The 27,482-nt window shown below is 39.1% G+C and overlaps 1 protein-coding gene across 3 annotated transcripts in view; it reads right to left on the minus strand.

The window, feature by feature from the left end:
* fhit (fragile histidine triad diadenosine triphosphatase) overlaps nucleotides 1-27,482 on the minus strand; it is a 200,658-nt gene that overhangs the window by 141,903 nt on the left and 31,273 nt on the right. For all 3 annotated transcript variants that reach the window (XM_088309241.1, XM_088309243.1, XM_088309242.1), the window contains one exon: nucleotides 23,388-23,512. In XM_088309241.1, the coding sequence (XP_088165367.1) occupies nucleotides 23,388-23,493 (106 nt within the window). In that variant the 5' untranslated portion in view covers nucleotides 23,494-23,512. The remainder of the gene's footprint in view (nucleotides 1-23,387; nucleotides 23,513-27,482) is intronic.

A 27,482-nucleotide genomic window follows, 5' to 3' on the forward strand; every position in this document is an offset into this window, starting at 1 on the left:
ATTTTCAGATGTGAGAGCAGATGACGACGCCCTGCGGCTTTAAAGACGGTATCTAAAACTTAAGCACCTAGCCTTCTAGTTTAAGCCGGTCTCATGTGAATATGTGGCACGAATAAGCACACGGGCTGATTTTAAATCCTGAATCAAACGCACATTCTCTCTCCTGCAAGTCCACGCAAGAGAATAACTATACGTGCGGGGCGGGATTGGAGATTAAGTAGGTATGAGGTAGAAAAGATCACAGAGAGGAGGTGGATTTATCTGATGTATTGAGAACACAAAAAGGGGATGGAGTAGGCTGTTGCGATTGGCCTTCAAAAGTGTCACAGAAATAGCAAGAAGCATCCCTTTGACTTGTCTTAAATTTGACGTACACATGACAATCTAAAAAAATAAAAACAGACCCTTGATCAACAGACGAGTACTGTATGTGGTCATGCTACTTTGTAAAGAAAGACATGCAACTGGTTGTCCTCTCGTATAAAACTGACTTTTAAAAACCCTTTATCAGTATTTGCGGTATGCGATTCTATTTGGTAAGTAATGCAAACCAGGGTCATGCCCTCGGAAGTGTCACAGAAGCAGACAGAAATGATCACATTCAAGTATGTGACCACGATGGGTTGTACTTTCATTAACAGAGTTGTGGGGACATTTTTCCCCCATGGCAACGCAAGTGAGAAAGAAAATCATAGAAATAGCATAATGCTTTAATTTGGTCACTGCTGTTTTGTTCACACACTGCTGAAAAAAAAGATCAACTCTGCCTATACTCCCACAGCGTAATTCTCAAGATAGAATAGATGGAATAATAGAATGCAGAAAGGGAAGTGTGATGTTATTCATCGAAAGCCGTTCGTGTAAAAGAAAAGAAAAGAAAAAAAAAACAATTTCAGAATTACTTGGGAGAAAAAAAAGACGATGATGGAGATCAATTTGAATGACAGAGCTCAGCTCCCGTGGTTTTACACGTCGTCCTATTTCGAAAGTCATTTTCACTTCCAGCGCAGGATGCATAATGTATGACAGGGTTAATCAACACTAGGCAGGGAGAGGAAAGAGCAATTCAGCTCGAGCTGCGAGCCCCCTATAGGCCAACTCCCCCCCTCTCATCTCAGCTCTCCTCTTCATCCTTGCACACTCTCTACTCCTCTTCTTCTTCATTTGACCCTTCGACTCGTTTCGCAAACCACCCTCAGCTCTGCAAACGTGAAGCTATTGCATCAGGGAACCCCAGCAGCATCAATCATGATGTTCTTCTACAGCCACAAATTATTTGTATTGTCTCACTCAATTACCCTCCCATTTATCTTCCTGCAGAGCTGTGGCATTTCTTTGCTCACGCTGCGTGAATGTGGTGTGCCACACACGATAGTGTTTGTACACGAGGTGCGTCAGAAAAGTTCCAGGACTGTTTTGTGCTGAAGCAAACATGAATTGTCCTGCCTCGACTCTCACCTCTTCTCGAACACTGACAAAGGAACCAAGTAAACGCCACAGAATGTCTTTGTAAGTTGAACTTTGCAGTGGACGATAGCGCTCACATACAGTAGATGAATGCAATCCAATGCAATGATTACTACAAATCACTTAGGCAACTACAGGGGAGTCAAAACGGAGCAATAGCGGTGTGACTGGCCGGTCACACGTGCACAGGCACAGAAGAGGAGAAGCAAAATGAGAAAAATGACATAGCGCCAGACTGGGCACAGTAAATGATCGAATGTGGAGCCCGGAGGCCATGTTATGACACAGTTTGTGGTGGTTAGTAGAGAGTTCATGAGGAAAATGGAGGGGGATTTCAATTCAGCAGAAGCAACACTATCATACTTTTGAATGGAAGGGGAGTGTGCGCTTGTAGAACTGCATACTTGTCAGTAAATAATGCTGGGTTAGTGTTTTATTTTAGGACTGGAAAGAAAATGATATTCAGACAGGGCAAGAAACAGGAAAACAAATTGCTCGCTAAAGTTGGTGAATCAACAATGTGTTTTTCATTTATTCTTAATTTAAGAAGGTTAGCCCCATTAAGAACAAATATATCTTTTTTAAGAAAGAATTGGCCAAGAGTGCAGCAATATATTTACATAATAAAAGCAGGCAAGACTATCAATAGTAAAAAGCTTGCACCAAAAAATTGCAGAATCAATTCATTGTATAGCCATGAAAAAAATTAAGATACCACCCTTGGTTCTTCAGCTTTCTCTTCATTTTAAATGCCAAGTGCAACTTTTGGGCCAGTATATCAATGGCAACAAAAACAAAGTTTTCTGTAATAACAAACACTTAAGTTTTTATAAAATAGCTCTGGGACTGCACTACCAAAAACGGTGCTGTTAGACATCGCATAATTTATTTTGTGTCGGTGAGTCATTTGATACACTTATAGTGGCACCAGACATTAACATGAATAAGAAATTGAAAACAACAACAACAAAAAAACACTGTGCTCTTTGTACTTCGGCAACAACATATTGCAGATCATGCATATGTGCCTTGGATTTTGGCATTTCCTTGCTTAACACATATCAATGACTTTTAGGCATCAAGCACATGATGATGTTCATCAAATTTTATATTAAGTCTAAGTGGCCAATGTTGCACACTATCATGCATGCAAAGCTAACAGGAACAACCATTTAAATGTAATATATTGATTGTCAAGGTTTGTGTTCATGTCTGTCCGCCATCCAAGTCTCGTTTTCCCAAGTTCTTGCTTTGTTGATCCCTTATTTTCAATTAAATTGAATTATATATTTAATTAAATATATGATATATAAATATTTAAGTCACCCAATCTTTGCTTCCCTGCCTTTGGGTCCTCCTTAACCCCCACCACAACCTGACAGAAAAATAAAAAGGTAAAAAAGGCACTGGGAAAATCAAAAAATGCCAACGTACAAAAGGGATCAACAAAACAATGACTTGAGAAAACGAGACTGAGATGATCACGACACGGACAGCGACAGGAACAATGATAATGGTCCAACAATAAGTGAAAACAACCAGGGAACTAAATACAAACAAAGTAATGAGACAACGAGGAACACCTGAACAAGACATAATGGGTTTAAGGGAGCTGATTGGATCACACGAGGGAGTGAGACGACAAGCACAGGTGAACACAATCAGATAGCACAAGACACACACTAAATAAGGAAAAACATGAAACTAAATACTAAATCAAAAATAACAAACACAGACCATGACATTGATAATCATAAGAGAAAAACAGGTTGCTGACACCCATTCATCCAAAAAAAAAAATTACCACATATTGTATTTGCTCCTTAAAAAGAAATGTACATCTAATATGAGTCACGACTCCCTGTTTGTTCAGGACTAAGCAATACTCCACTAGAATTATCACAAATATATACAGATAGTACAGAGATTCTGGTTCTTTGATTCAATTTCGGTCCATAACAATTCTTAATTTGGATTCTTACCAAAACAACAACAAAAAAAAAGGTGTTTTAATAATTTGTTTTGAGACAAATCACATGAACTTCTCTGTTCTTTCATTTTCATGTTCGTGGCTTAACTTTTTAACCTAATATTTTTCTTTATAATTATAATTTTCACAAGACAGCAACAATATGACAAAAACGGCACTGCATTTTAAGGGTAAGCAAGGAAAATGAATACAAGCTAAGCCGTCTATGTAACCATTATGTTGAATGAGTATTTGTACAGTATGTATGTATGTATATGATGCAGCTGCGTATGCTATAAGATCAATACTAGCTGGCATTTGTGTATTGACTCAATGTTTTAGTTCCAGTTAACTTATTGGTTCAATTTGGCATTAGACGTACTCAGTCGATTCCATCTCCGCGTCAGCTTCAGTTCTAAGGCTGGGCGTCGGCTGAGGCACCGCGCCGGGCTGGATCACAGACCCCGCAAAAGGTGACCATTGCCAATGGCCGCCGCAGCCGGTTAGATCCACGGGAAGCCCTTGGCAAATGTCCAGAGTTGCCGCCACTCCCCGTGCTTGTTGCCATGAACCGGGCGGAGGGGCTCACTGAGAGCAGTAGCCACCAGGGACAAGCTGCCGTGCACCCACACCACAGGTTTGTGGCAGCAAGGGCTGTGGTCCGTGCACGCACATTTTCTATCCATCCTACTTCGTTTCTGATTCTTCCATTACACACGCATAGAAAAAAAATTATAAACACAAACTTAAATGTACGATATCTGGCCAGGAGGTGTTGCACTATATATTTGTACATTATTGGACAGTAAACTGAGCTTTATCCATCTCAAACATTCATTAGGACCAATTATGTTAAACTATTAAGGAATTAATTTACGGCTAAATGGAGTCCGGAGCTTGTTCGATGGGAAGGGTAAACACTGGTTTACGTTTACATGCATCCAGGTCGTCTATCACAAAAAAGAGGTATTGACCTTTCTACAAGCGTGCATGAGCGTAGCGTGAAGCAGGAATTGTGCGCGAGCGCGTGAGTGAACGTTTATGCTCGGGTTTACGAAAAAGCATGAGTAATTATCCAACACATAACACATCTGCAACACACACAGGGCTGATTTTGCGGAACTTAATTTTCAAGATAATGCCTTTATCTTTTCCGTTAACGTGACTTGTCTCTCATGCACTGAATTGCAATTTCTCGCTAACAGCCAATCAGAGTGATTGTGACCGACACCACTTTGCTTACTGAAATTGGAGGCTTATTCAGATTCATATTGTCAAAAGCATAAATGAAAGCAAAGCAAAGCCCATCACGACAAAATTTGCTGCATAGAGAAAAACCGAACCTTTGTCAGTCACAATTCGCAATACTGAGATCCCAGCATACAACACGCATAACAGTGTTTTTAATTTTTTACTTGACTTCCCCTTTACAATAACCGAAAAGTCATCACCGCAACACATTTGACAGGCATCAAATTTGAGTAAATGAGTGAAGATGTTCAAAATCCTTTAAGATTAAGACTTACAGGTGAATTAATTGTTTTTTTTAAGTTGAACATGTGTCAAATTAGTTGGTGTTTGTTAAGCTCTCTGAGGATATCACTACCTGTAGAATGATTTTTGCCACATATGGTAGATGACATTTCTTCCCAAAAAGGATGGCTTGATAAAGGGCGCATCAATGTTATTCTAGCTAGAGATTCTTAGCATGCTGAAACAAATGTGTCAGAATCACTGACCAAAGCTCTGAACCTCCAAACTGAACTGATATGTAAATTGATACATCGCAGACAATTACAAGCTATCACGCTCTGAAAGCTGACCAAACCATATATCTTAATTTAAACCACAATTGCTCATTTTAATCTCTTTCATTTGTGCTGTACAGGGCACCTTCAGTTCCAGTGTGATTAGAGTATAAACCGGGGTGTGACCTGAAGTGACACCAAGAAGTCCATGCTATGCCGAAGCCAAAGACATTGTCTGGCCAGAGTAAATTACAGGTCTCATGGTGATGATGAGATACCTGATGACCTATGGCACTCCTCAGAGGAAGCAGGGCGTTAGCATCCAAGTCATTATAGTCTAACCTCCTTTCTAATGATGGTGACTCTGTTGTCACCTTATACCATTGAATCACCTGGCTCTTCTGTATGGATCCAGAGAGCGCAGATAACACCTGCTCTGTAAAAAATACAATGACCCACCTGCATGTTCACACTACAGCTGCTAAACCTGGTTAATATTACTATTTCGCCCAAAACGACAGGACACAATGGAGAAGACAGCTAGAGATAACCTGACACACACTTTAGGCAACAAAGGAGAACATCGCCCTATACTCCCCTGTGATAATATTACTACACTTGGACACACATGCACACACACTTTCTGTATTGAAGTTGACCAACCCAGTTAATTTCTATATTTTATATACGCAATCTAGCAAATGAGACCGGACTGCAGATGTTGGATTTCATCCAAAAAGTCCACCATGTTTTGTATCCCTGCAAAGCATCGGCAAATATCAGTATCCAGCATAGAAGAAAATACACAGCAAATGGATCTGGTTGAACGTACCAAAACTAATAAAATGAGGAATGTTTTGTGTTGATGCCATATTTTTAAATACAGTCCAACAAAAAAAATCATGTTGAACAAGCAGTATTTACAAAGCAAGATACATTGAGTAATTAAACCAAGGAATGTAAAATGAAGAACAGTAGAGTAGGAAAAATTTAATTTAGATGTATTATGTTTCATAAACACACGCCCAGCTTTTCCTGTACTTAGTGCCCCGTGCCAATTCCTAAATTGTGATTCGTGTTGACTTTAATTATGTTTAATTTCTCTGTCAGATCATCTCCGCCTTCTTTCCTTCATTAACAAAATCGTATTTACAGTAATTTGCACTTGTGCAACTTATTTGCATTTTGGTCTGGTTGGGCAACAACTACAATTTCTTTTTTTTTTCTTTTCTAAATTCTTATGATTTTAGCTGTTAGGTTGATCCCACTACTTCTAATTCTACGTACAGGCAAATAACCTTGTTGTCACACAGCGGCAGGAAACTGTAACTGAGCATCTCCTTGGCAACAGTAACAATTTGTATTTGCGTCATTGGTAAAACGCAAAGCCCCGCACCCCACTGATGCAAAATGAGTAATAAGTAATCAATAAATAATAATTAAAAATCACAAAGAAAAAAAAACAGCTGTCCTAAGAATGGAAAAAAATAATTCAGGTGCAGTGCCACCATGACCTCGGACAGCACATCGAACTGGAGAGACGATGGCAGGGTGATTTCAGAGTGAAAAAATAAATAATTATTGGTGGTGTTGGAGGCTACACTGAGAAAAGCATGTAAAACATGAAGCCTGAAGTTTACCTTGAAGGGCTTTCCAAATAGTTGGAACTGACTGAGGAGCCTGAACTCCCTGAGATCCTGACATGCATTCATAATTGGATGAACCCTTTTCCTTACTGCTGCTCATCGTCTTCCCCTCCTACTTAATAAATGTAAAGACGGGGCTTTTTGTTGTAAAGAGTTTAAAACTATATTAACGAGCTGCAGCCCACTTTACGTCAAAAAAGTGGCAAAAAGCACCAGAGCATCCTGTTGGGTCGCTTAACAACCAGAGATAAATATGGCAAGCTTGAGCCAAGCAGCCATCCTCCCTGAACCCTACCCTGCGGTGAACACAAAACAAGTGCGCTGTGAAAGCCCCATTACTGTTCAGTTCAGCTGCTTTTTTTTTCTAGCACTACAACTCAACTCTTGCTTGCAACTCCATGCATCTCTTTAAATGACTAGGAAAATCTGTTCTGCATGCCAATGATAAACTAACGTTTAGCACAAAATTAAACACGATTTGAAATGAAATCTAAATATAAAACAATTCTCAGAATACCATTTACACCACTGGTCTAATGATGACTTGATTGATCAACAATTAGTTGATTATCAAATTAATCAATAAAAGCACAAAAACAATGTATCAATTTGTTTGTTCAGAAGCACTCTTTACTTTAGATGGATTCTATACATCTGTATTTCATTGTTGCAAAAGTATTCACACCATTGCACCAGTTATTTTGAGCCGAAAATGATTACACACTATAAAGTATTGCATCACAGTGTCGTAAGCCTCAATGTCGTCACCTGTAACTCATATAGGTTTGATTACTCCCTATACATTGTGCCCAATAATCACCTGTCCACAGTCACCCCATGCTTGTCAGCAGACAACAGTCATGAAGTCTAAGAAGATGTTAGAAGAAGATTCGAGAAATGCCTAGAGATGGACATTCAGCCAACGCAAGTTCATCAATGTGCCATAAAGTAATGTTGCATCACTGGTCCAGAAGTGGAAGCTCCATGGTACCACTGTGAACCTCCGAAGAATAACGCATCCCTCCAAGATCATGATCAAAGTCAAGAGTAAACTGCTCAGGGAAGCGAGAGCAAACCCCTCTGTAATTTTTGAAGACCTTAAGAAGTCTCTCCAAGTTGCTGGGACAAAGGTATATCATTTGCAGTATGCTACCACACAGCTTACAATTTATTTATATGGCACATTTCACAATAGCTGGAGCTGTAACAAAGCTCTTTCCATATGCCGTTATATAAATTAGCAAGTAATTAGAACACGAATTAAAACACACTTACAATAGATACCAGAAGGACAGCAGAATAGTGACTTACAAGATACTCTAGCGATGTGTGAAAGACTAATCTGGTCAAATGAAATGAAAATGTAACTTTTTAGCCTGAAGACCTGGAAGTATGCTTGGCACAAAGCCAATACAGCTGATGATCCGGCGAATATCATCCTAACCGTGAAAGATGGAGGTGGGAACATAATGATATGGGGCTGGTTCTCTTCTTTTTGTCCTAGTGAGCTTGTGCTTGTACAAGGGACTATGGTTAGTGCCCAATACATTGACATTCTGGAGAAGAAGCACTAGTTCCTTTTTTTTAATGGTCAAAAGAGAGATCCAACTGAGTGAGAGGTGTGAAGTAATTTAACTCCAGAAGGAACATTAAAAGAAAGTGTTGAGCCCTCAGGGGATTCAAATTAAGACCCCCCGACTTCACCCATAAAAGCTGGCATTAAACACTGATGTAGGCTTTATAATTAATAGTACATAGCCAGCAGGATTGTGTGGGTTACTTGTAAAATGTGTTCCAATACAGTGACCTGTTACTTGTTTAAAATGTTGTCTGTAAAATAATCCAGCTACCACAAAATTAATGCAATATAATTTGATTAGGTTTGAATTTCTCCAATAACAAATGCTAATGAGGAAAAAAATATTACAACGATATATATACATATTCGTATACAGTGGAGCTCTGTTATTTTTGAGGGATAGGGACCGGGTTGGCCCACAAACAGCAAAAATCCAAGGTAACACCTCACACACATAGACAGACAGACATGGATGGACGTATAGATAGATAGACAGATAGATAGAAAGACAGATACTGATAACCATGCGTGACCACATCAAACACCTATCCCAGTGACAAGTTTAGCTGTTTTTATTGTTGATGTGGTGTTTAAATAGGAAAACTGTAGGTGGTTTGTGGCCGGAGGCGAACAATTGAGTAACATCAGCTCTGCACTATAAGGCTTCTTTATACTCCCACGGGGACGTCCGCACGCTCGTCACTGCTTCAATGTTGCCCACAGTTTGCCTTCACAATCTCACATACCCACATGCGATGTTTTGAAAATGTGCTGAAGTTTCACTCCAAGTCGGGGAATGTCGCTACAGTGAACACTGGCTAGGACACACCAGGAGGTTGTTTCCTCGACATGTTATGGCCACTTCCGGTAGCTGTTTTTACTTTGCCGAAAAACCAACTAAGTGATGGCGACAACAATGGAGATCGTGCTTGTTCGCAGAAAGTGACCAACATGATAAGATAACGCATCAAATTCTGATCATATACAGCATGTTTTGCAGATGTTTTTTCCTGTAATTTCAGAATTTCCAACAAACAATTAAGACACACATTGTCTACAAAAATTGCGCAGTTGAAGTTCAGCATCAAGAAATAAGGAAAACAAATAAACAAAGAAATTATATTGTGAAGATCTCAATCAAGAGGAGAAAAAGCTCCATTAAAGAAAATAATCACTGGGCATTTTTGTTTGTCATGTCATACAAGGATTTCTTTGGGTATAACGAGGTTATTCTTCCAACTGTTGATGAGGGGCTTCGCCTTGAGGTATTTAAATTAATTAATAAAATGTTGCACTAGAGAATTTAAATTGTTCACCAAAAAGTCCAAGTTATTCTCCTATGTTTTTGTATCATTACTTTGTATTTTAACTTACTGCTTTCACTGTTTTCATTCTTGAATAATTTCTACATTATGTTTTAGTGTAAATTGTTTTGTTACAGCTACAACTGTACGGTGGACGACATATTAGCACGATGGCCTCACAGTACAAAGGTGCAGAGTTTCATTTCGGCTCAGGCCTTCCTGTGTGGAGTTACCCCTGTGCCTGCATGGGCTTTCTCCAGGTACAACGGTGTCCTACCACATTCCGGAAAACATGTGTGGTAGGTTGAGTGGACTCTGAATTGTCCCAAGGGGTGATTGATTATTCGTTTTTGTGTGCCCTGCGATTGGCTGGCAACCAGTCCAGGGTGTACCCTGCCAACTGCCCAGAGATAGCTGGGATAGGCTCCAGCACGCTGGCTCAGATAATGGATGGATAAAGGTTCCTGTAATGCTGAATAAGTCACGAGAAAGAAGAAAGTGAGGACTCAAAAGAAGGTTGGCCAGAGAGTGAAGAGAGAATGGCTGAGAGGACTCATGCACAGAAGACAGATTCCACGCTCTCAAGTAACTGACACTATCAAAAAGAGACAATAACACGGGGTCGTTCTGCTTGGCCAGAATCTCCCTACTTGTGACAGTTGACAAAGATGTCGTTAAGACAGCTCAGTCACTGTATCACTGCCTTGTTGTTGATAGTAAGCCACAGAACAAGGTTATTCAACAAAAACACACACATATTTTTGTTTTATTCCCTACTTTAGCTCTCTCTCTCTCTCTCTCTCTCTCTCTCTCTCTCTCTCTCTCTCTATATATATATATATATATATATATATATATATATATATATATATATATATATATATATATATATATATATATATATATATATATATATATCCAATCAGCTTATAACAACAAGCATAATAAAAAAGACCTAGCAGATTGTCTCAATGCAGCAAGCTGCCTTCTCCATGCTGACGGTCTCCGTATGTATTCGCCCTTCTTTGTACTGCGATCTGATACTGGTCCCCTTTGATTCATTTTAATATTTTTTTGTGTTCATACTTGTTCATGTAAACATCAATTGTGATCCTGCAAAGACATTCAGTTGTCACCTTCAACACCACCTATCATGTACAGAATTGGATTTTTGATCATATACAGTACAATATAAAAATCTAAGTTGGAGGAATAGTAAGAAACATAAGGGTAAAATGATACCATGTCATGAAAATGCCATGAGCAAGTGTGTTTTGAGTCATGAAACCCCAGTAATCCTGTCATGTTCTTGACAATGTAAAACACTTGGAAATTCAGCCAAAGTTGGCATTACTGCTATCTGCTTTTCTAAAGTTTTTCACTTGTTTTATTTACCTTTTATGATTGCATTTATGAACGTATTTTATCATGTGCGACATTGAGGTGTTTAAGTTTTTAAGTAAGCATTACTATAGAATCTAGGGCAGGGATCACCAATTCCAGTCCTCGAGGGCCCCTATCCTCAATAACCCACATTTTATGGTAATGCTTGTCACAAAGGGTGGCACTCATGCCTATTGACTGGGAGCAGCGGTGCTGGGTAAAAAGCGTGCGTTAGTATCAACTATAAGGAGCAAAAGTAAGTACTGTCTGTTGGGTATTAATATTCTTCAGGTTAATTAGTAGCTATGAATAAAAAATAAATCGCCCCAAAGACATTGGGTATGCAATATGCAGCGCAAGTTTGCACCGTTCATGTGATCCCACCCCTTTCTGCCCCACACCTCTTGTAAAGGAAATGCAACGGAGGCCGTGTGGTGTGTTGCTGAGCCAAGCCAAGTGGTGTCCTATTGTGATATTTGCAGCGAACGAATCCTCATACGTGGCCAAAAGGTCTCAGATAAGCTGAGTTAACTAATGTGGTGACACAAGTGTATCCCAAAATGTAGTCTGCACACGTGATCGGCAACATTGAGCAATAAATGTATGTTTTTCAAGTTTTTAATACTCCCGTTAAAATATGTTTGTTACACTGGCATTCCTACTCCGTCTAACAATCAGGGTTTTTTCGAATTCGCACTGCCACCACATCACCGTCTTGGAAGCGCAAGTATGTTGAACGCTGCGCTGAAATAGCTCAAGCAGCATAAGTTGGCAATCATTACGGTTCACCTTTCCATCTTACTTGAAATCTCCTTCCGTCTGCACCAATTTCACTCTTCCGTGACATTATGGGATCTAATCATTTGCATTTCTCAATTGCACTTGTTGGAAAATTCACACTAATGTATATATAGACCGTTTTGAGGCAGGATGTCGTCACTTAATGGGTAACAATCAACATTCATAGTGGGAATGTTGTTTACGATGTTACACTTATTTTAAGACACTCAGTCCTTGCAGGGGCCACATTAAATGATGTATCGGGCCACATTCAGCCCACGGGCTTTGAGTTTGTGACAGGCACCATCAGACCCAGCATTAACATTTTGTACATCATTGTGAAAAGTAGTTAAGTATTGAAAAGAGTATATCACTTTGTTACATATCAAGACAATTCCCTACCAAAAGCCATCTTATTTTATTCCAACACATCCTCTTCGACTGTGTGAGTGAATATCAAATCCTGGAAACTGTGAGCAGCTGCAGAGAAGCTCTAATTGTTGTCATAAGGCCAAGAGGTAATCCAGAGCTTCACTTGGAGGCAGGGTTTCCAAAATGAAGGCAGTTTACCAGAAGCGAAAAAGGTTGAAAAAACATTTGATTGTCTTCTGGCAGTCTGCAGACGTTGGAGCAAGAAATACTTAACACACACGTGCACACACCTATGGCTTTTGTAAGAAAGTGCCATATTTGGGGGAGGATGGTGGAAATCCAAGTAAACAGTTCTAAACTCCAACATATGTGACCCAGCAAACTTCTAATTAAGACTCAATGTCATTACTATTATAAAAAGGTCGTCAAATGACATATTGTGGTATGGTATTTTGTACCTATGATACATTTGGGATGGGAGAGGTGTGGTGGGCAACGGTTCAGTCTTCAAATAAAATTTTGCTTTTAGGGGCCAAATTTGTTCAGAGGCTGCCTTGCTCTTGCTAATTCAATGTGAAAATGTGTTTCAGTACAAAAACCTTTTGCTGAGCAGCTCTCTACCTATCTTCCGTGCACTCTGAGGTAATACATTTCCGCTTTCTATACCTGCAATCAATGCATAAAAAGAATGAGCAAAATAAATTAAACCCCCAAAAAACAAGGCCAAAATTCTTGCCATCAATGCATGGAGGAGGCGATGGGTGAGGGAGAGTTGAAGCCAATTTTGAGTCTCTAAATGTAGAATTGCTCCTTGAGACCAATCGTCAAATGCAGCCATTAATAAACGTAGTTATTTGCAGTATTATATTTGGGAGCTTACGTAGTCACTGCAATAAATGTGTGAGTCTATGCCAAAAGAACTCTGTCAGCGGTTTATGATGAGGATTATAATAACCAACATCTAATTAGGCACTCTGTTTCAAATGGTACATAGATTTGGGACATATTCATTCAAGGTGGCAGTTGCAGATTAAGAAAATGTGCAGCATGGGCTTGATGAAGACAGTCACTTTGCTCATTTTCTTGTTCTTTATTTTTAAAACACATCATTGCAATTTCATCCAGCCTTTCAGTCATCCATATCCTAAACTGCTCATGTTCACTCGGGTGACAAGTTTGATGAAAATGGACATTCAATGAGTCCAGCAGTATTACTGATTTTACTGACGTGAGATATTTTATATCTGACCACCTCCATATGCTTTTAGAGTTCCAGTAAATATAAGCTTATTCTTACTATAAAAAGAAACCTCAATTTTGAGAATTGACATTTTGATTTCGCAATTTTGACAAGGGAAACACTAATGACAAGGAAGGTGAACATGACAAAGACCTGAAAGAAACAAAATGCAAACTAAGGGGGAAGATGCTTTGAGATATGATAAGTTACGAGCTTGGTCACGGAACGAATGAAAACTCATATCTCAAGGAACCATTGTATATTCCCTCAAAAATATATTTTAAAGTAAAATTGGCCTTTAATATGAAATAGTTTACTAAAACTAACGTTTAAAATAACTACTTATGATTGTGGAATCATACATATTCAGCAACTAACCGCAGGCCCTGAAACGTTATTCAACACAGGTAAACCAGTGTATTTTGTTAATTAGTGATTGCAGCTAAGTCCAACGATGACGGCTGTGTGACACCGTGAAACAAAGATGATGAAAATTGTCATTTATGGCTGACAAATAGCAGGCTTCCATTTTTCCTTGTTCTGCGACTGACTGTTGAATAAAATGGCATCACGGTGCCCAAGGGCTCAACCTGCAAACAACCTTCGCAAAGTAAACCCTCGGGCAGTGTGATGTCACTTTCAGTTGACAGTAAGTGGCAAGACAAGGCAAAATGGCAGGTCCCTGAGATGGATTTAAATGGGTGGATTTTTCTTCTTAAATCATATTCCACAAACACAATACTAATATCTATATCTTTGCTGCTGTAACACTTCAAATTTCCCCATTGTGGGACTAATAAAGGACATCTTTATCTTTATCTTTATCTTTATCTTTATCTTTAATCACAATACCTTCTTTAGACTCATGGGGGTGTGCAAGCTATATTGTGTAATCTTAGGCAGCAAGCACCTGTTGGGTGTCTTAAAAAAGAGAGAGGGATTTGGGATCAGTGGAGAGAGACTTGAGACTGCGACCAACAAGTCATATTTGTCTCTCACCAGAGGATTGCTCTAGAAACGGTTCTGTGTCACCTGTTTTCCTGAAGCCAAATTCGGCAGGAGCGCAATCACACACTTTGTTGGACTATCAGAGGAATCCAAGAGAATTCCTGTGGTCCTCTTGTACAAGAAAACGAGAAAACTTGGTTGAGTGTTAGCTGTCACTGCCACCAGATTCTTCTATGAGGCGAATGGGCACCTCTGCCATGCTGTTTTTTAACATTTGGGCCTGTAAGCAGCACAGTGTTCAAAAACATCCTTTGATATTCAGCACAAACCACCCTCATGTGTCTTGGCTTTCTTTTTATTACCTGTTTTAGGTTGTTCATTTGTGTCAATGATAGCATGTAACAGAAGCTTGCCAAAATGTGTAGCTACTTTAAAATAAATGTTCTCATTTCTGACTGCTGTTGCCAGATTCCTACACACTCATCACCGGAAAATCGATCCAAGAACTCAGCCTGCACTTCACTGTCCGTCCACATCTGCAGTCACTTTTTGACCGGGAGACTTCAATCCATTCAGAAAAAGATGATGATGACCCCACAAAAAAGGAAAACCATCCTTACAGTGGCATCTCAAGTGACACCCTCCACAACAAGATAGATTTACTTCTTGCAACAGTGCCAAGTTAGAGTTCCTATGCAAAAGGGCATATGTAAGTTAAAAAGAGACAAAAAGCTAGAGTTTATTTTTCTATGGAGTGCAGTGAAATAAAATTTGTGATGGATGCACATTCCATTTAAGATAGCTAGCCGAATACGCTATCTCTCAGTGGCACAGAGGAAGTTGACGATTTCAACAGCACAGTTGGAGCAGGCCAATGGGAGATTTTAATTATACGGCACAATGTCCACTGAAGAAAATATAGAGGCCACCCTTCAATAGTCCATACAGTAGGGATGCGTTTTGCTTCATTTTAACAATGTCCTCACATTTAGACACTGAAAATAGTATGTTATCCTGAAATACAATTACACACTTCCACTGTCTTAGAGTCCCTCACAAGAGGCAAGTCAGAAATGTTTAATGCCACTTTTATTTTTTACTATTACAGATAATCAGCCATACAGTATGATTATTTTTCCTGAAAGGTTTCTTCAGGCACTTAATGTGTATTAGGCGGTTGTGGGCAGTCAGGGCCTTCAAGGCCTTCTCTGCTGGCCTAACATCAAGAAATGATGATCATATTCTTCAAATCAATGTCATATTATATCCTAGTGTTGTATTTTTAGGTGTGAGTTTGTATCCAATCAGAATTCAGCTAGCTTGTGTTTCCAGGCAGATTTCACGATAACAGTAGCACGCACTATTCCTCGTGACTTTGCACCATCATTCTGGAAGTATTTGGACACTGGTATGTGATGCACACACACGAAAAAGCATCCAAACAAATGCAATCAAAATAAATGGTAGTAAATAAATAATAACAATAACAATAATAATACAGACATTACGTAAGGATACAAGCCACAAACCACTTGATAATATAAAAGGGGACATATGGAAAAGCGGCCTTTTAATTGCTCGCTAACTAATCGTTTATCCCAAAATCTGCGAGCCCAAGATGCTTTAAGCCTTTCTTCATATATTAGCACAACAGGAATAATAGATAAAGCAAGGACATAGTGTTTGTTTCAGACACAACATTAATCATGGAATTTATTGTGTAATATGATAGCTGAGACCCCACTTTTAATAAAACGAAATTATTCATACGAGTGATCCCTTTTGTCCTTCCGTGTCACTTTTCCAGTGTCCTCACATCTGATTGCTCAAAAGGCAGCTAATCGCCCTCTGGCTGGTCATTGTGGGATTTGTTGTTTTGATGATGAAAGCAGGCTGAGACATGTCTGTAAGGGTTTGGTAAAATATCCGCCTCAATTCAGACTAACAAACAAACAATGCCCAGAGGCAAAACAGGGATATAAACCCATCAGAGATGAAGAAAACAGAAAAGGTCAAGAAATAGCAAATCCTTTAGCGCAGACAAGCTGATGACTATTTGTTTGTTTGGTTTGTAGCATGCAAGCACCAGTGATCCATGCACAACTTGGTGAGCAAAAATATTGAGCCCTTCAGCTCACATATGCATATCGATTAGACAGGGAGAATTTTGGACACAATCAAGCCTACCTAGGACCCAAAGCAAACTTTATATTTCAACCCTCTATTTCAGCTCGCAAGTAGTCACAGGACCCGAAGCAGATGTTAGTTCGGCCTGATCAAAATAATGTCCAGATATCAAAAAGTTCATGTCAATTGCAGCTAGGTAGTAGGCAGGCGAGACACCGCGGCAGTTAGCTCTAGTAGGTTTGGCGACGAGCTTTGGCTGGCTACTGCTGCCTGCTAAAGATGTTGCGACTTCGCTCAGGAGTCAGTTATCATAGCCTCCAAGGCGACAAATAAACTTATCGTTCTCACAATGGCCATACGAGGAATAATTTACAGAAGGATAGACAGAGCCATGCTAATTGCTATGCTATCCTAACGTTTTCGTGAAAGACCGCAATCAAGTGCTGAATGAGATTTTTGGAGGGGTCTCGCTGAAGCCGCGTTAAAGTGGAGTGCATTCTACTTTTAACAGCAAAACAACATGCAATTTAATAAGTGTCTGGGGAGACAATTATAAAAAAACAATGCTTCACACACAGCTAAAAAAGAAACGTCTTGTACATCAGCCGGAAGAAGGGGCAACGAAGATGAAAAGTTAATTAATATTGATAATAAGCAATTCAGAAAATGGATGGGTAAAATTTAAATAAAATTACAAATCTGATTTTTTTTTCACAAAGCAGCCCTAAGTTTTGATTTTGACTGTCAGGATCTGTAAAAAAAAAAATCTGTGAATATATATACGTAGCCATGCTGTGTATTTGTTATTATATGGCATTGTTATTGAAATGTTCACTTTTGGGAAAAATTAAATCTGGAAGGAACAATATGGAATACATTGAAAATACAGACCTGACATTTGTTATCACTTTGAAACACTTGAACATGCTCTTTTGAAATTCATGTCAGCGCATTCGCTAATGTGTGTCATAAGATCACAGAATAATGAGGGGCATAATTCTGCATGTGCTAATTTCAACCACTTAACCACCCTCTCCCAACCAGACAGACATACTAATCATACATCTAATGAGACTAGTACAGGACATTTCTGTGAACACCTCTTGAGGAACAGAAAAATACATATGTACCGAAAGAAAACATATCATAGATGTCATGTTGTAAGTGTATTGTAATAATTTAACTAACAGAATCACACAAATTGTAAGTCAGCGTAGCCGAGCGCTTTCCACTATAAATGGAAATGAAGTCCAATTTAAGGGCAAAATATGCACTCTTATTCTCAACATTAAACTTCAGTACAGTGAACCCTCGGTTAACGCGGTTAAAAACTGAAAATCCGCGAAGTAGCGGCGCACCTTCAAAAATGCTTAAAAAAAAAAGTGCGAAGTAGCGGCGCACCTTCATAAATGCTTAAAAAAAAATATATATATATATATATATATACGGGTAGAGAGAGAGAGAGTGAAATTCATGTTATAACAAAAAAAAAATATATATTATTAAAAATTATTTTTTTATTCCCCAGCCATTATTTTTGTATTTATTCAATGACTTCTTTTTGTATTTATTTAATTACTTCGACTTTTACCTGCTGGTACGCCGTCCGGTGTGCCCTGTGAAATGAAAGGTGGCATTCTTCATTTATTTATTTATTCATTCATAACTGACAGCCTCGCGCTCCGCTCATGCCCGGGCAGAAGGTGTTCCTCTTCGGCTTAACTACCACGCACGCCGGCCGGTCTCCTCCGGAGCTCTCGCACGGTCCCGAACGGAGCGAAATGTCGCCCCAAATCGTGCCCGGCGGAAGTTGTTCCTCTTCGGCTTAACTGCCACGCACGCTGGCCAGAGCTCTGGTACAGTCCGAACTGCGCGAAACGTCGCCCCAAATCGTGCCCGGGGGAACGTGCTCTTCTTCGTCCACTCTCCTCTTCGCCCACGCTCTTCTTCGGCGCACGCCGGCCGTCTAACCGCTCCAGCGCCCCGTCGTGCCGCTCTGCGAAACTACAATGCCCCCGAATATTTTTTAGACCCACGAAGCACTGAACCCGCGAAAGGTGAACCGCGAAGTAGCGAGGGTTCACTGTATTTCAAAGCAGGATGATTACTCTGCCAAATACCATTGACGAAGTTGAATTGTCACAAAGAGATTTTCTGACTTGTCCTCTATTACTTTGGAAACAACCATAAAAAATGAGCATCAAACTGGGGCAGTTCTAGGATCAAAGGTTCGGGGGCCATGGACTCCCGGCCAGGTAGGATCATTTGAAAATGTTTGTATGTTTAACTCAATTTCAGTCCCACATTTATGAAAGTAAAGCAAATCAGTTTTAAGTCTGTGACTAAGCCATCAAATTTGATAAGGTTATTTAAATGTTGAGTCACTGCAAAAGAGGAATACATTTGAATTATAAAACTAACGTATTGTAACCTTACTAATTTTTGGGGGAAGATAATTTTAATACTACAACTTTTTTTAAGCAAATGAGTGTTGCATTTTTTGTTTTGTTTCAACCCAATATTAAATAGTTAAGTATGATTCTCGCTTATTTAAAAAAAAATCAAAATCCAATGCATAAACAAAAAAAGGGGTTAGAAACGAACTTCTTCACCCAGATTAAATGTTAATAATTGACAGAGATGCCTTCAATAAACTCAGTATAGTACTCACAAGATTAAATTGAACGTAGTTGTTGGAGTAGGCTTTGAAAAAAATGATGAGTGATTTCTAGTCACTTAATGATTCTTTTAGTGGTTCATTTATCGGGGATAGGAGTCTTCATCTCTCAATTGTTTGAGGTATTACAGAGACTTTTACATTACTTGTGTCAAGTTTCAGTATATCTTTAGTAGCAGTCGTTGAAGTAAAAGCCATTGGGAGCAGAGGTCCTACTCTAAATGTCTTTCAGACCAAAATGAGTAATTTAATCATCTCTGGGGGTTTTCTTAGAGTACAAACATTGTATATTTGTTGAAATGTGCTGCAGTCTTTTAACAAGTTCAGTCTTGTTATTTGCTAATGTAATCCACCTGAACAGATCAAATATATATTGGAAGTAGAATTCTGACTGCTACAACAATGCCTCATATTTCAAATTCAGTTAACTTACAATAAAATAGAAATCGCTGGTTTTTCCTCTCGCCTTTGCCTATTCAGAAGAGTCTTCACTCAAGAACCATGCCGCAGTTCGCCCGGCACAGAAATAGAATTGCTGTTCAGGGAAATCAACACATTTTCCCGAAATTCCCATGGCCAACATGCCCTTTCAGTGGTATTCAACTAAAATGTAAAAAGGTCCAGATCAAGAAAATATCTTGTAGCAAAGCTCCAGAACATCATAATATTTATCTCATTCTACCTACATGTAATCAATAACTCAGCCAAATTGAGTTCAAAAACCGTTTGGCATTTCTAATTGTAATGTAACAGAACTAAACAAATGTCTGGCTGCTGATTTGTACAGTCGTGCTCATACATTTACAAATCATGGTATCATTTCTCAATTATTATTCTTTTTTTAAATGTGACTGCAAACAGGTAATCTCATTATTTTTGTTAGTGTTAATTATTGTTTTTCTGAAATGTCTTATTGTTTAATTTTAACTCCACTACAATAGACATACAATTTAATTGTTCTGCTTGATCCTGTCAGGGTTCGGCGGTCGGTGAGGAGGGGCAGGACCCAAAATGCGAGGAAGCAGGGAAAAGGGGTAACTTAAAGGGAATTTATTAACTCAATCAAACAAAGACAAACAACGTGGCAGGGTGCAAAAAATAACAAAGGCAAACTAAAACGTGACTAAACTGGATCAAGGACGAGGAACAAAGATAGTGACAAATACTGAGGGACATGAACGTGAACGAGAGCAAGAACGAGATCGGGAGCGGCCATGACAGTCCTTAATGGAGCAATGTTCCGACGCTGAGTTGTCGGCACGGGGTGTTTAAATAGAGGGTTGATTAGGGAAACAAATGGGAGTCAGGTGTGAAGGCTAATGGGGAACCGGTGTGTGGCTGGTGGGGAACGAGCGCTGAAGGAAACGCCCCACTCAGCTGACCAAAACAAAACAACAACAAGGACATGGCATGGACGGTGACAAATAATAACAAAAACCTGACATGACCGACACGGGTCATGACAGATCCCTCATGTTTTCTTTAAAGGGGAAGACAACTCAAAAATGTTCTTTACAAGAGTATATGTTCTGTGCAGGCCAACTAGTCAAAACATGGCATTCTGATTAATATTGCATTTGCGGAATATGTGATAAGCAGTAAAATCCAAATGTTTTTAGCCATCTCAAGGGCCGGCTATTTTGTCAATTCGGTCGCCTGAAAAGACTGAACGTGTTCAAAATTTCTGCAGCGGCAGTTCATCAGGTAGATTGGTGAAGCGTCCGCAATGATGCAGACTTTTCCTGATGAAGAAGCCGAGCCAAAAAACAAAGCCCACAATTTACTGGTCAGTAAACTCTCTTCTGAGCCAATGGTCATTAAAGAATAAAAAAAGAAAAAGAAAAAAAAACAAGCAGCAGAAATGAGTTTGCTCTTCAGGGAATCCAGGCGCTCGTTTAGAAACACAGTGATCAAACATTCATTCATCATTGTGTTTTCACTAATTTCTACACTCTACTATATTTATAACTAAACATTGATAAAAACAGGTAAACTTAACTTCTGTAGCTGTAACAAACGAATAACTTCCATTAATTTCGATGTGAAACATCGTTTCTGTTTTCATCTGTTTCAGTTCTCGAGGGGAGTCTTTAAACAAATTAAATTAGTGAATTGAGGTTCCACTTTATATTCCATGTTAAAATGTGATTATGGTCTCCATTAGCATCAGCAGCAGAGATCTGGGCCTGAAAGTGGAACAGTTTTCCACCCTTAGGGAAGACGATAAATCTCATGCATTTGAAATAATTTATTTGATCCTTAGAACTAGAATTGTATAAACCAATTAAGGTTACTATAAGAAAGGGGTCACTATGTGTCCAGATGATTCACCCACAACTCTCCAAAAGCAATTATGAAACTATAAGTGTCAAATAACCAAATTTAAGACGAGAGAAATTAAGTGTGAACGGTTAGTGTGTGTGTGTGCGTGTGCGTATGTGTGCAAGCTGTGTGTGTGTGGGCGTATGTGTAAGAGAGAGACAGAGAGCGATAGATCATCAGGTGTGCTGCAGGAAATTATTTGAACAAAAAATATTTTATATTAAAAAAAGGTAATTCGTCTATGTCAACCACAAACTTTAACAGGCAAAACTATCAAATGTTTTTTCCTTTAGATAACACAAGGTAAATACTTAACATGTTTATCCAGTTTTTGTGATCATTTTACTAGATGTTTTGCCATGACATACTGCATATGACTTGGCTCGATAAAGGTTGGGAAACACTAAACTAGTGATTAACCCGTAGATCAGGGGTGGGCAAACTTTTTGATTGGCGGGCCACAATGAGTTCTAAAATTTGACAGGGGGGCCGGACCAGGAGCGGATGGATGGAGTGTTTTGGTAACCTCACCTCATCGGAGAAAAAAGCAAATAAAAGTAAAATAAAAGTGAACAAAAGCATTACAACAATATATATGTCTTTGAAAAAACACAGTATTTAGAAAATAAAACATTAACAAGGTTTATTTATTTAATTTTTTTCAAGTTCGGCGGGCCGGATTCAAGCGTCTAACGGGCCGCATGTGGCCCCCGGGCCATAGTTTGCCCACCACTGCCGTAGATGCACAAGGGCTCCAAAAAAGGACCAGGAGAGGTCATATTTTAATACTATATTGGAATGAAAAAGGTCTTAATTTAATATTCCAAGTATTCCTCAAAAACATGTTTTTAACATGCTTGCCTGTTTCATGGAATTGGATGAAAACGTTTCATTCTTTTCAATTGTGAGTATTAATTTCAATCTAGACCAAAAAATGTTTGTATATCAATCATGACCATTGTGTGAAGATGATTTTAACAAGAATAAACACAATCAGTTAGCTAACATTCAGTCAGTCATGACTATTGTAAGACAGTAATTGTCGTAAGGTATCAACAAATTAGCCAATGTTACCGTTTGCCAGTGTGTCTCATTCATAACTGTGGTTTGAAAGATTATGTCTTTCGATATGTCTTATCCAAGGTATCATGGCTGCTCGTTATCAAACAGAAATGGTCTGACACTATAGATGCTATACAAAGAGTAAACAACAAGATTGGATCATAAATCAGAAATATCTGCCAATGAGCACCCAGACTGTCGTCCAGGTGAAGGCATTGACCCGTCCTCATCAAATTCTAACCCAACATGACTACTGACCATGTTACAAATGTTCGATAAAATAAAAATATAAGTACTTCAAATGTTAAAATGGACTTGAATGCACCAAATTGTAATACCAAATAGAAAAATTATTCTTCTATGCCAAAATATCATAGAACTCATTGATTTTGATAGAGGTTATTTTTGACCCAGTTGGGGAAAAGTGTCAATCATGCATCTCATGATACCCTAAAAGCTGTGATGCAACCGTTTTGCCACATTTCTCAGTACAACGGTCATGGGTGAATTTTAAGAAGTGGGGGAAAATACAGTATGCTTGCTGGGCATCATAAAAAGAAACATGCTCTGAGTTTAGATTCAACAAACTTTCAGAAATCTGATGTTAAGGTATTTGCTCCACTTTGTTTCTGGATCTGTTTTCCGCTTTGACTGTAGATGCATGTTTCATGTATCAACAATTTCACTCTACATGACCCATTAGGTATTATCACATTTAATCTTTTGTAGCAGGCCTACCTCACACCTGGTGGTTCAAGGATACGTCCAGGCACCACAGGTTTCCTGTTGACGAGAGCAAAGGACAGTTCTGTCTGCAGGAACACGGCAGAGGCCTTGATAAGGTGTTGTCCAAAGCGCAGGGTCGACATGTCACGCTCACTGAAAGGCCTGAACAGATGCAGAGACAGCAGGTGGTCAGGAATATCATAATGAATCAACTCTTAATGCTGTCCAACACCATATCTGTATACCTGGTGACCATCAGAGAGAACAAAAAGATATATCGACACATTTCCCATATTGGATAAAATGTACTACAGTGTATGACCACTCTGCAATGAGTTATCATACATGAAACCTAGACTAAAATATTTCAAAAGGATGTTTTCAAGTCAAGAAATCGTATTCACCTTCTTTATAAAATTCTTTTTTTTTAAATGCATGTTACTGGCATCGGGCCAGCTATCCCTTTGCAAGAAATAGAAACGTAACAACAACATAGGAGCATGTTTGTTGAGCCATTAACATTGCACTGAATACTGGTAAATATTTAGCGGGACAGAAATAATAAAACGTACCCAGGTAAGGGTTGACCAACAATAGCAATTGTAAATATATTAACTTGACCACATTTTGACAGGTTTTGGCCCGATGCCAGCCAGTGTACAAATAGGGAATTAACAGTACAAAACTTTTTTGTTGTCACAAATGCACTTTAGAAGTTGGCAACTTGACAAACAATGGATGGAAAGCGAGATTACTTGAGCTTTGTTTAAGTTTAGGGTTGTGGAGAAAAAAAAAACTTGGGGAGCACTGCACTTCTTGTACTTCAAAAGGCTTCTTTACACTTCGGTATAGGGGCGGGTGGCAACACGTGACCGATGCATTGTGCTGCTTTGCACATTTGTAACATGTCTGCAACACATGCAGAGCTGGGCAGTCCGTCCCGGGGGCGGAACGGTCGGGCCCTCCAGCCTTGCCGGACACCCATTTTTGAGTGGGACAAATTTTAAAAAAAGGTTCGATTAACAAAGGCTGGTTGACTTTAGAACAGCCCATGAATTGGCCCTCGTGCATGTGATGAACCTGCACGCGAAATGGGCAAATGACAAAAATTGCCTCTACCAACTGTTTGTGTATGAAGAGACATGAGACAACAGTGTGCGTTCAAGCGTGCTTGTATTTCCTTATTCTAACATCACGCAACACGCGCCTCCCACCTGCTACTGGGGCATACTATACAAGACGAGGGGTGGGGCATACAACAATGCCTATAACACCATCAATTCGTACTTACTTGCATTGGGCACGTTCATGGAGAAGAAGAAAGAAGAAGGAGGCAAATAAGGAGGAGGAGACCATAATAGGAGGTTTAAATAAATCTCTGCTGTTAGCATCTCTCCCGTGTCGGTGTCATGCACAGACGCTTTATTTTTTTGTGTGTGTGGTTGGGGGGGCGGAGGGGTCGGGGGCCGACAATTTTTATGAATAAGACCGGGAGATTGACTGGCAAAAAAGGGTCAAGTGCCCAGGTCTAAACACATGCCATGCATGCAGAAATTGTTGCTGCACACGTTCTCTCTCATGCTGCAATGACGTAATTGGGTTTCCACAATACCGCCATGTTTAAAAGCAGAAAACATGGATCAAGCTGGTCTGGCTTTCTAGGTCCATCTGTTCTAGCAGGCAATGTCCCACACTCCCCATTGTTGTCACTTTGTTTCTTGTTTCGCAAAGTAAATCTGGCTACAACATGTAGAGGAAACTACATCTTGTAGAGTCCTAGCCAGTATCAGCCATAGCGACATCACTCGACTTGAAGTGAAACTGCACCGCATCTCCAAAATAACACGTGTGTGTGCGGTAGAGTATAAACGCAAACTGTGGGTGACATTGACACAGTGACGAGCGTGCAGACAAGCTTGCGGGAGTAAAAAAAAGCCTAATGTCTATGTTTTAAAAAATAAATTTTGTTGAGTTTTTACAACAAAATAGACTTGTTTTAAATACACCGCAAAAAAACTAATAATATAACTAATAGAAACTAAACTAAACACATCTCTGGAAAAAATATGATTAAAAACCCTCTGAAAACTAATTTAACCTAACAAAATTAAAATAAAAATTCGCAAAAACAAATAAAAACTAACTAAAATGAGAAATCCACAACTAGTCTAATTGTAACTCATACTTAATGTATGTGCTGCATATCAGTGGCATCTGGCACAATCCGTTCATCTTCAAAACCATCGCACTTCAAGAAAGAAAAAAAAACATTTGTTGAGTCATTAACATTGCAGACAGCAAACCATTGTCAACCCTTTAGATTGGTCAATGATCTGTTTAAAACGCTACACACATGTGCGGGCTGACCAATAGTATTGATTTGTGGAAAAAAATAACAAATTGGCCAAATTGGGACAATGGAGGTTTATACCGAACAGTGATAATATGATTTAAAAACATTTAAAGGCACATACATTATACCAATTTTCACCCAAGTTTAGTATTGAAGGAGAAAATTAAATATCCCCATGATTGTAGATAACCCACAACATAAGAGCTACCTGTAGACATGTATTTAAAGATAAAAGATAAAGATGTCCTTTATTAGTCCCACAATGGGGAAATTTGAAGTATATCTGCATTAAACCTATTATCACCAGGAGCGCTTGCATGCAAATTTTATCAGGGGAGCCCTACCTCCTCATGTTAGGGATGTTTGAGAACTCCCATTTGGTTGTGTATACGACTCATTATCACAAGGCTTGTTGTCAGCACACCATCTCCGGAAAACAAGCATTACCCCAAGAAATTGGATTATAGTGGACAAAAAAAAAGACAGAAAGGACATAGATCAGCATTAAGAACATAGGCGGTTTACAGGGTGGCAAAGCATGGCAGCTGCCGCCTTTAGCAAATGTTTTGCCACCCCATGCTGGCAATTAATCTATCATTACTAAATGCCAAATTGTATTATAAATGTTCCTTACATGGTCTCCATAGAATGTATAAAAGTGCTTATTTACAAGTTATTTAGCTCTGGGAGTTGCTGCAGAGGCAAACTGAACTGAAAAATGCCACAGTCCCGCCAAGCACAGGGAAGGATGGCTCGCGCCTTGCCCATTTGTGAAGCTAAAGAGAACCTTTTGAATAAATAAAAGGTCATAAAAAAGTTTTTAATTTAATTTTACTTAGAAAGTGCTTTTTCCGAATCTGACTTCACTGTCGTCTCCATTTAAAACAAATGCTTGCTATCTCTGAAGAGTGAAATATATATACACAAGTATTTAAATGTGTATTTATAGATACTTTCATAGAATTTATGGTGCAAGTGTGCATAGTGTATACAGTAGTTTTTGGTTAAATTTTGAAATACAATTTTACTCCAAAAATGCATTGAGGCCACAGTATTGCCTTAAGTTTAAGTTGCACCATAATTTATAAAAATTACAGGAAGGTGATGCATGCATACATGATGCAAAGTTTAATCAAAGATGAATGCACTGTCATCACAGTTGTCTTTAAGTTTTAGTTGTACATACCTTAATTGGGCATGACCCGCACCCGTCTAACTGAACCTCCTGCCACCCCAGGTAAAACCATCTAGAACTGCCAGTGGTTAAGAATAAAGGAAACACAAAGTATCCAGAGACTGATTACATGCAGAAAAGAAGTCTTTCTTAGGCCATGTCTGACAAATGGACTTGAGCACAGAACAAGAGGATACAAGACATACAGAGATTGTCGTGAGACAATTCAGTCAGGCGTACATATAGGGTTAAAAACTATATTAACAAAAGTATTCACTCACAAATGAACTGAAGTGGCACGCTTTCTTAATCTATATGGTTTAATATGACGGTCATCAGTTATGGAATGTGCAAATGGCAGCACCGAAGCATGTTAGGCTCTCAGATGAAAGCGTGGAGAGCATCCACCCTCTTACGATGCATTATGTGGTGCCTGCGTTTTTTCTGTTTCGTATTTCAGCTGAAATGTGCTCGCTCTGCATTGTTGTGTGTCCAGGTTTATGTTTCAGGAGCTGAGCAAGTTATTTGCTCAGCCCAGAGTGTCTTGACTCTGGCCAATTTGAATGATTTCTCCATAAGAGTCCCTCTTATTATCCATCCATCCA

This window comes from Idiotropiscis lumnitzeri, chromosome 11, assembly GCF_059441095.1.
Source record: "Idiotropiscis lumnitzeri isolate Australia: NSW breed Sydney's pygmy pipehorse chromosome 11, RoL_Ilum_1.0, whole genome shotgun sequence".
Taxonomy (NCBI): Eukaryota; Metazoa; Chordata; class Actinopteri; order Syngnathiformes; family Syngnathidae; genus Idiotropiscis; species Idiotropiscis lumnitzeri.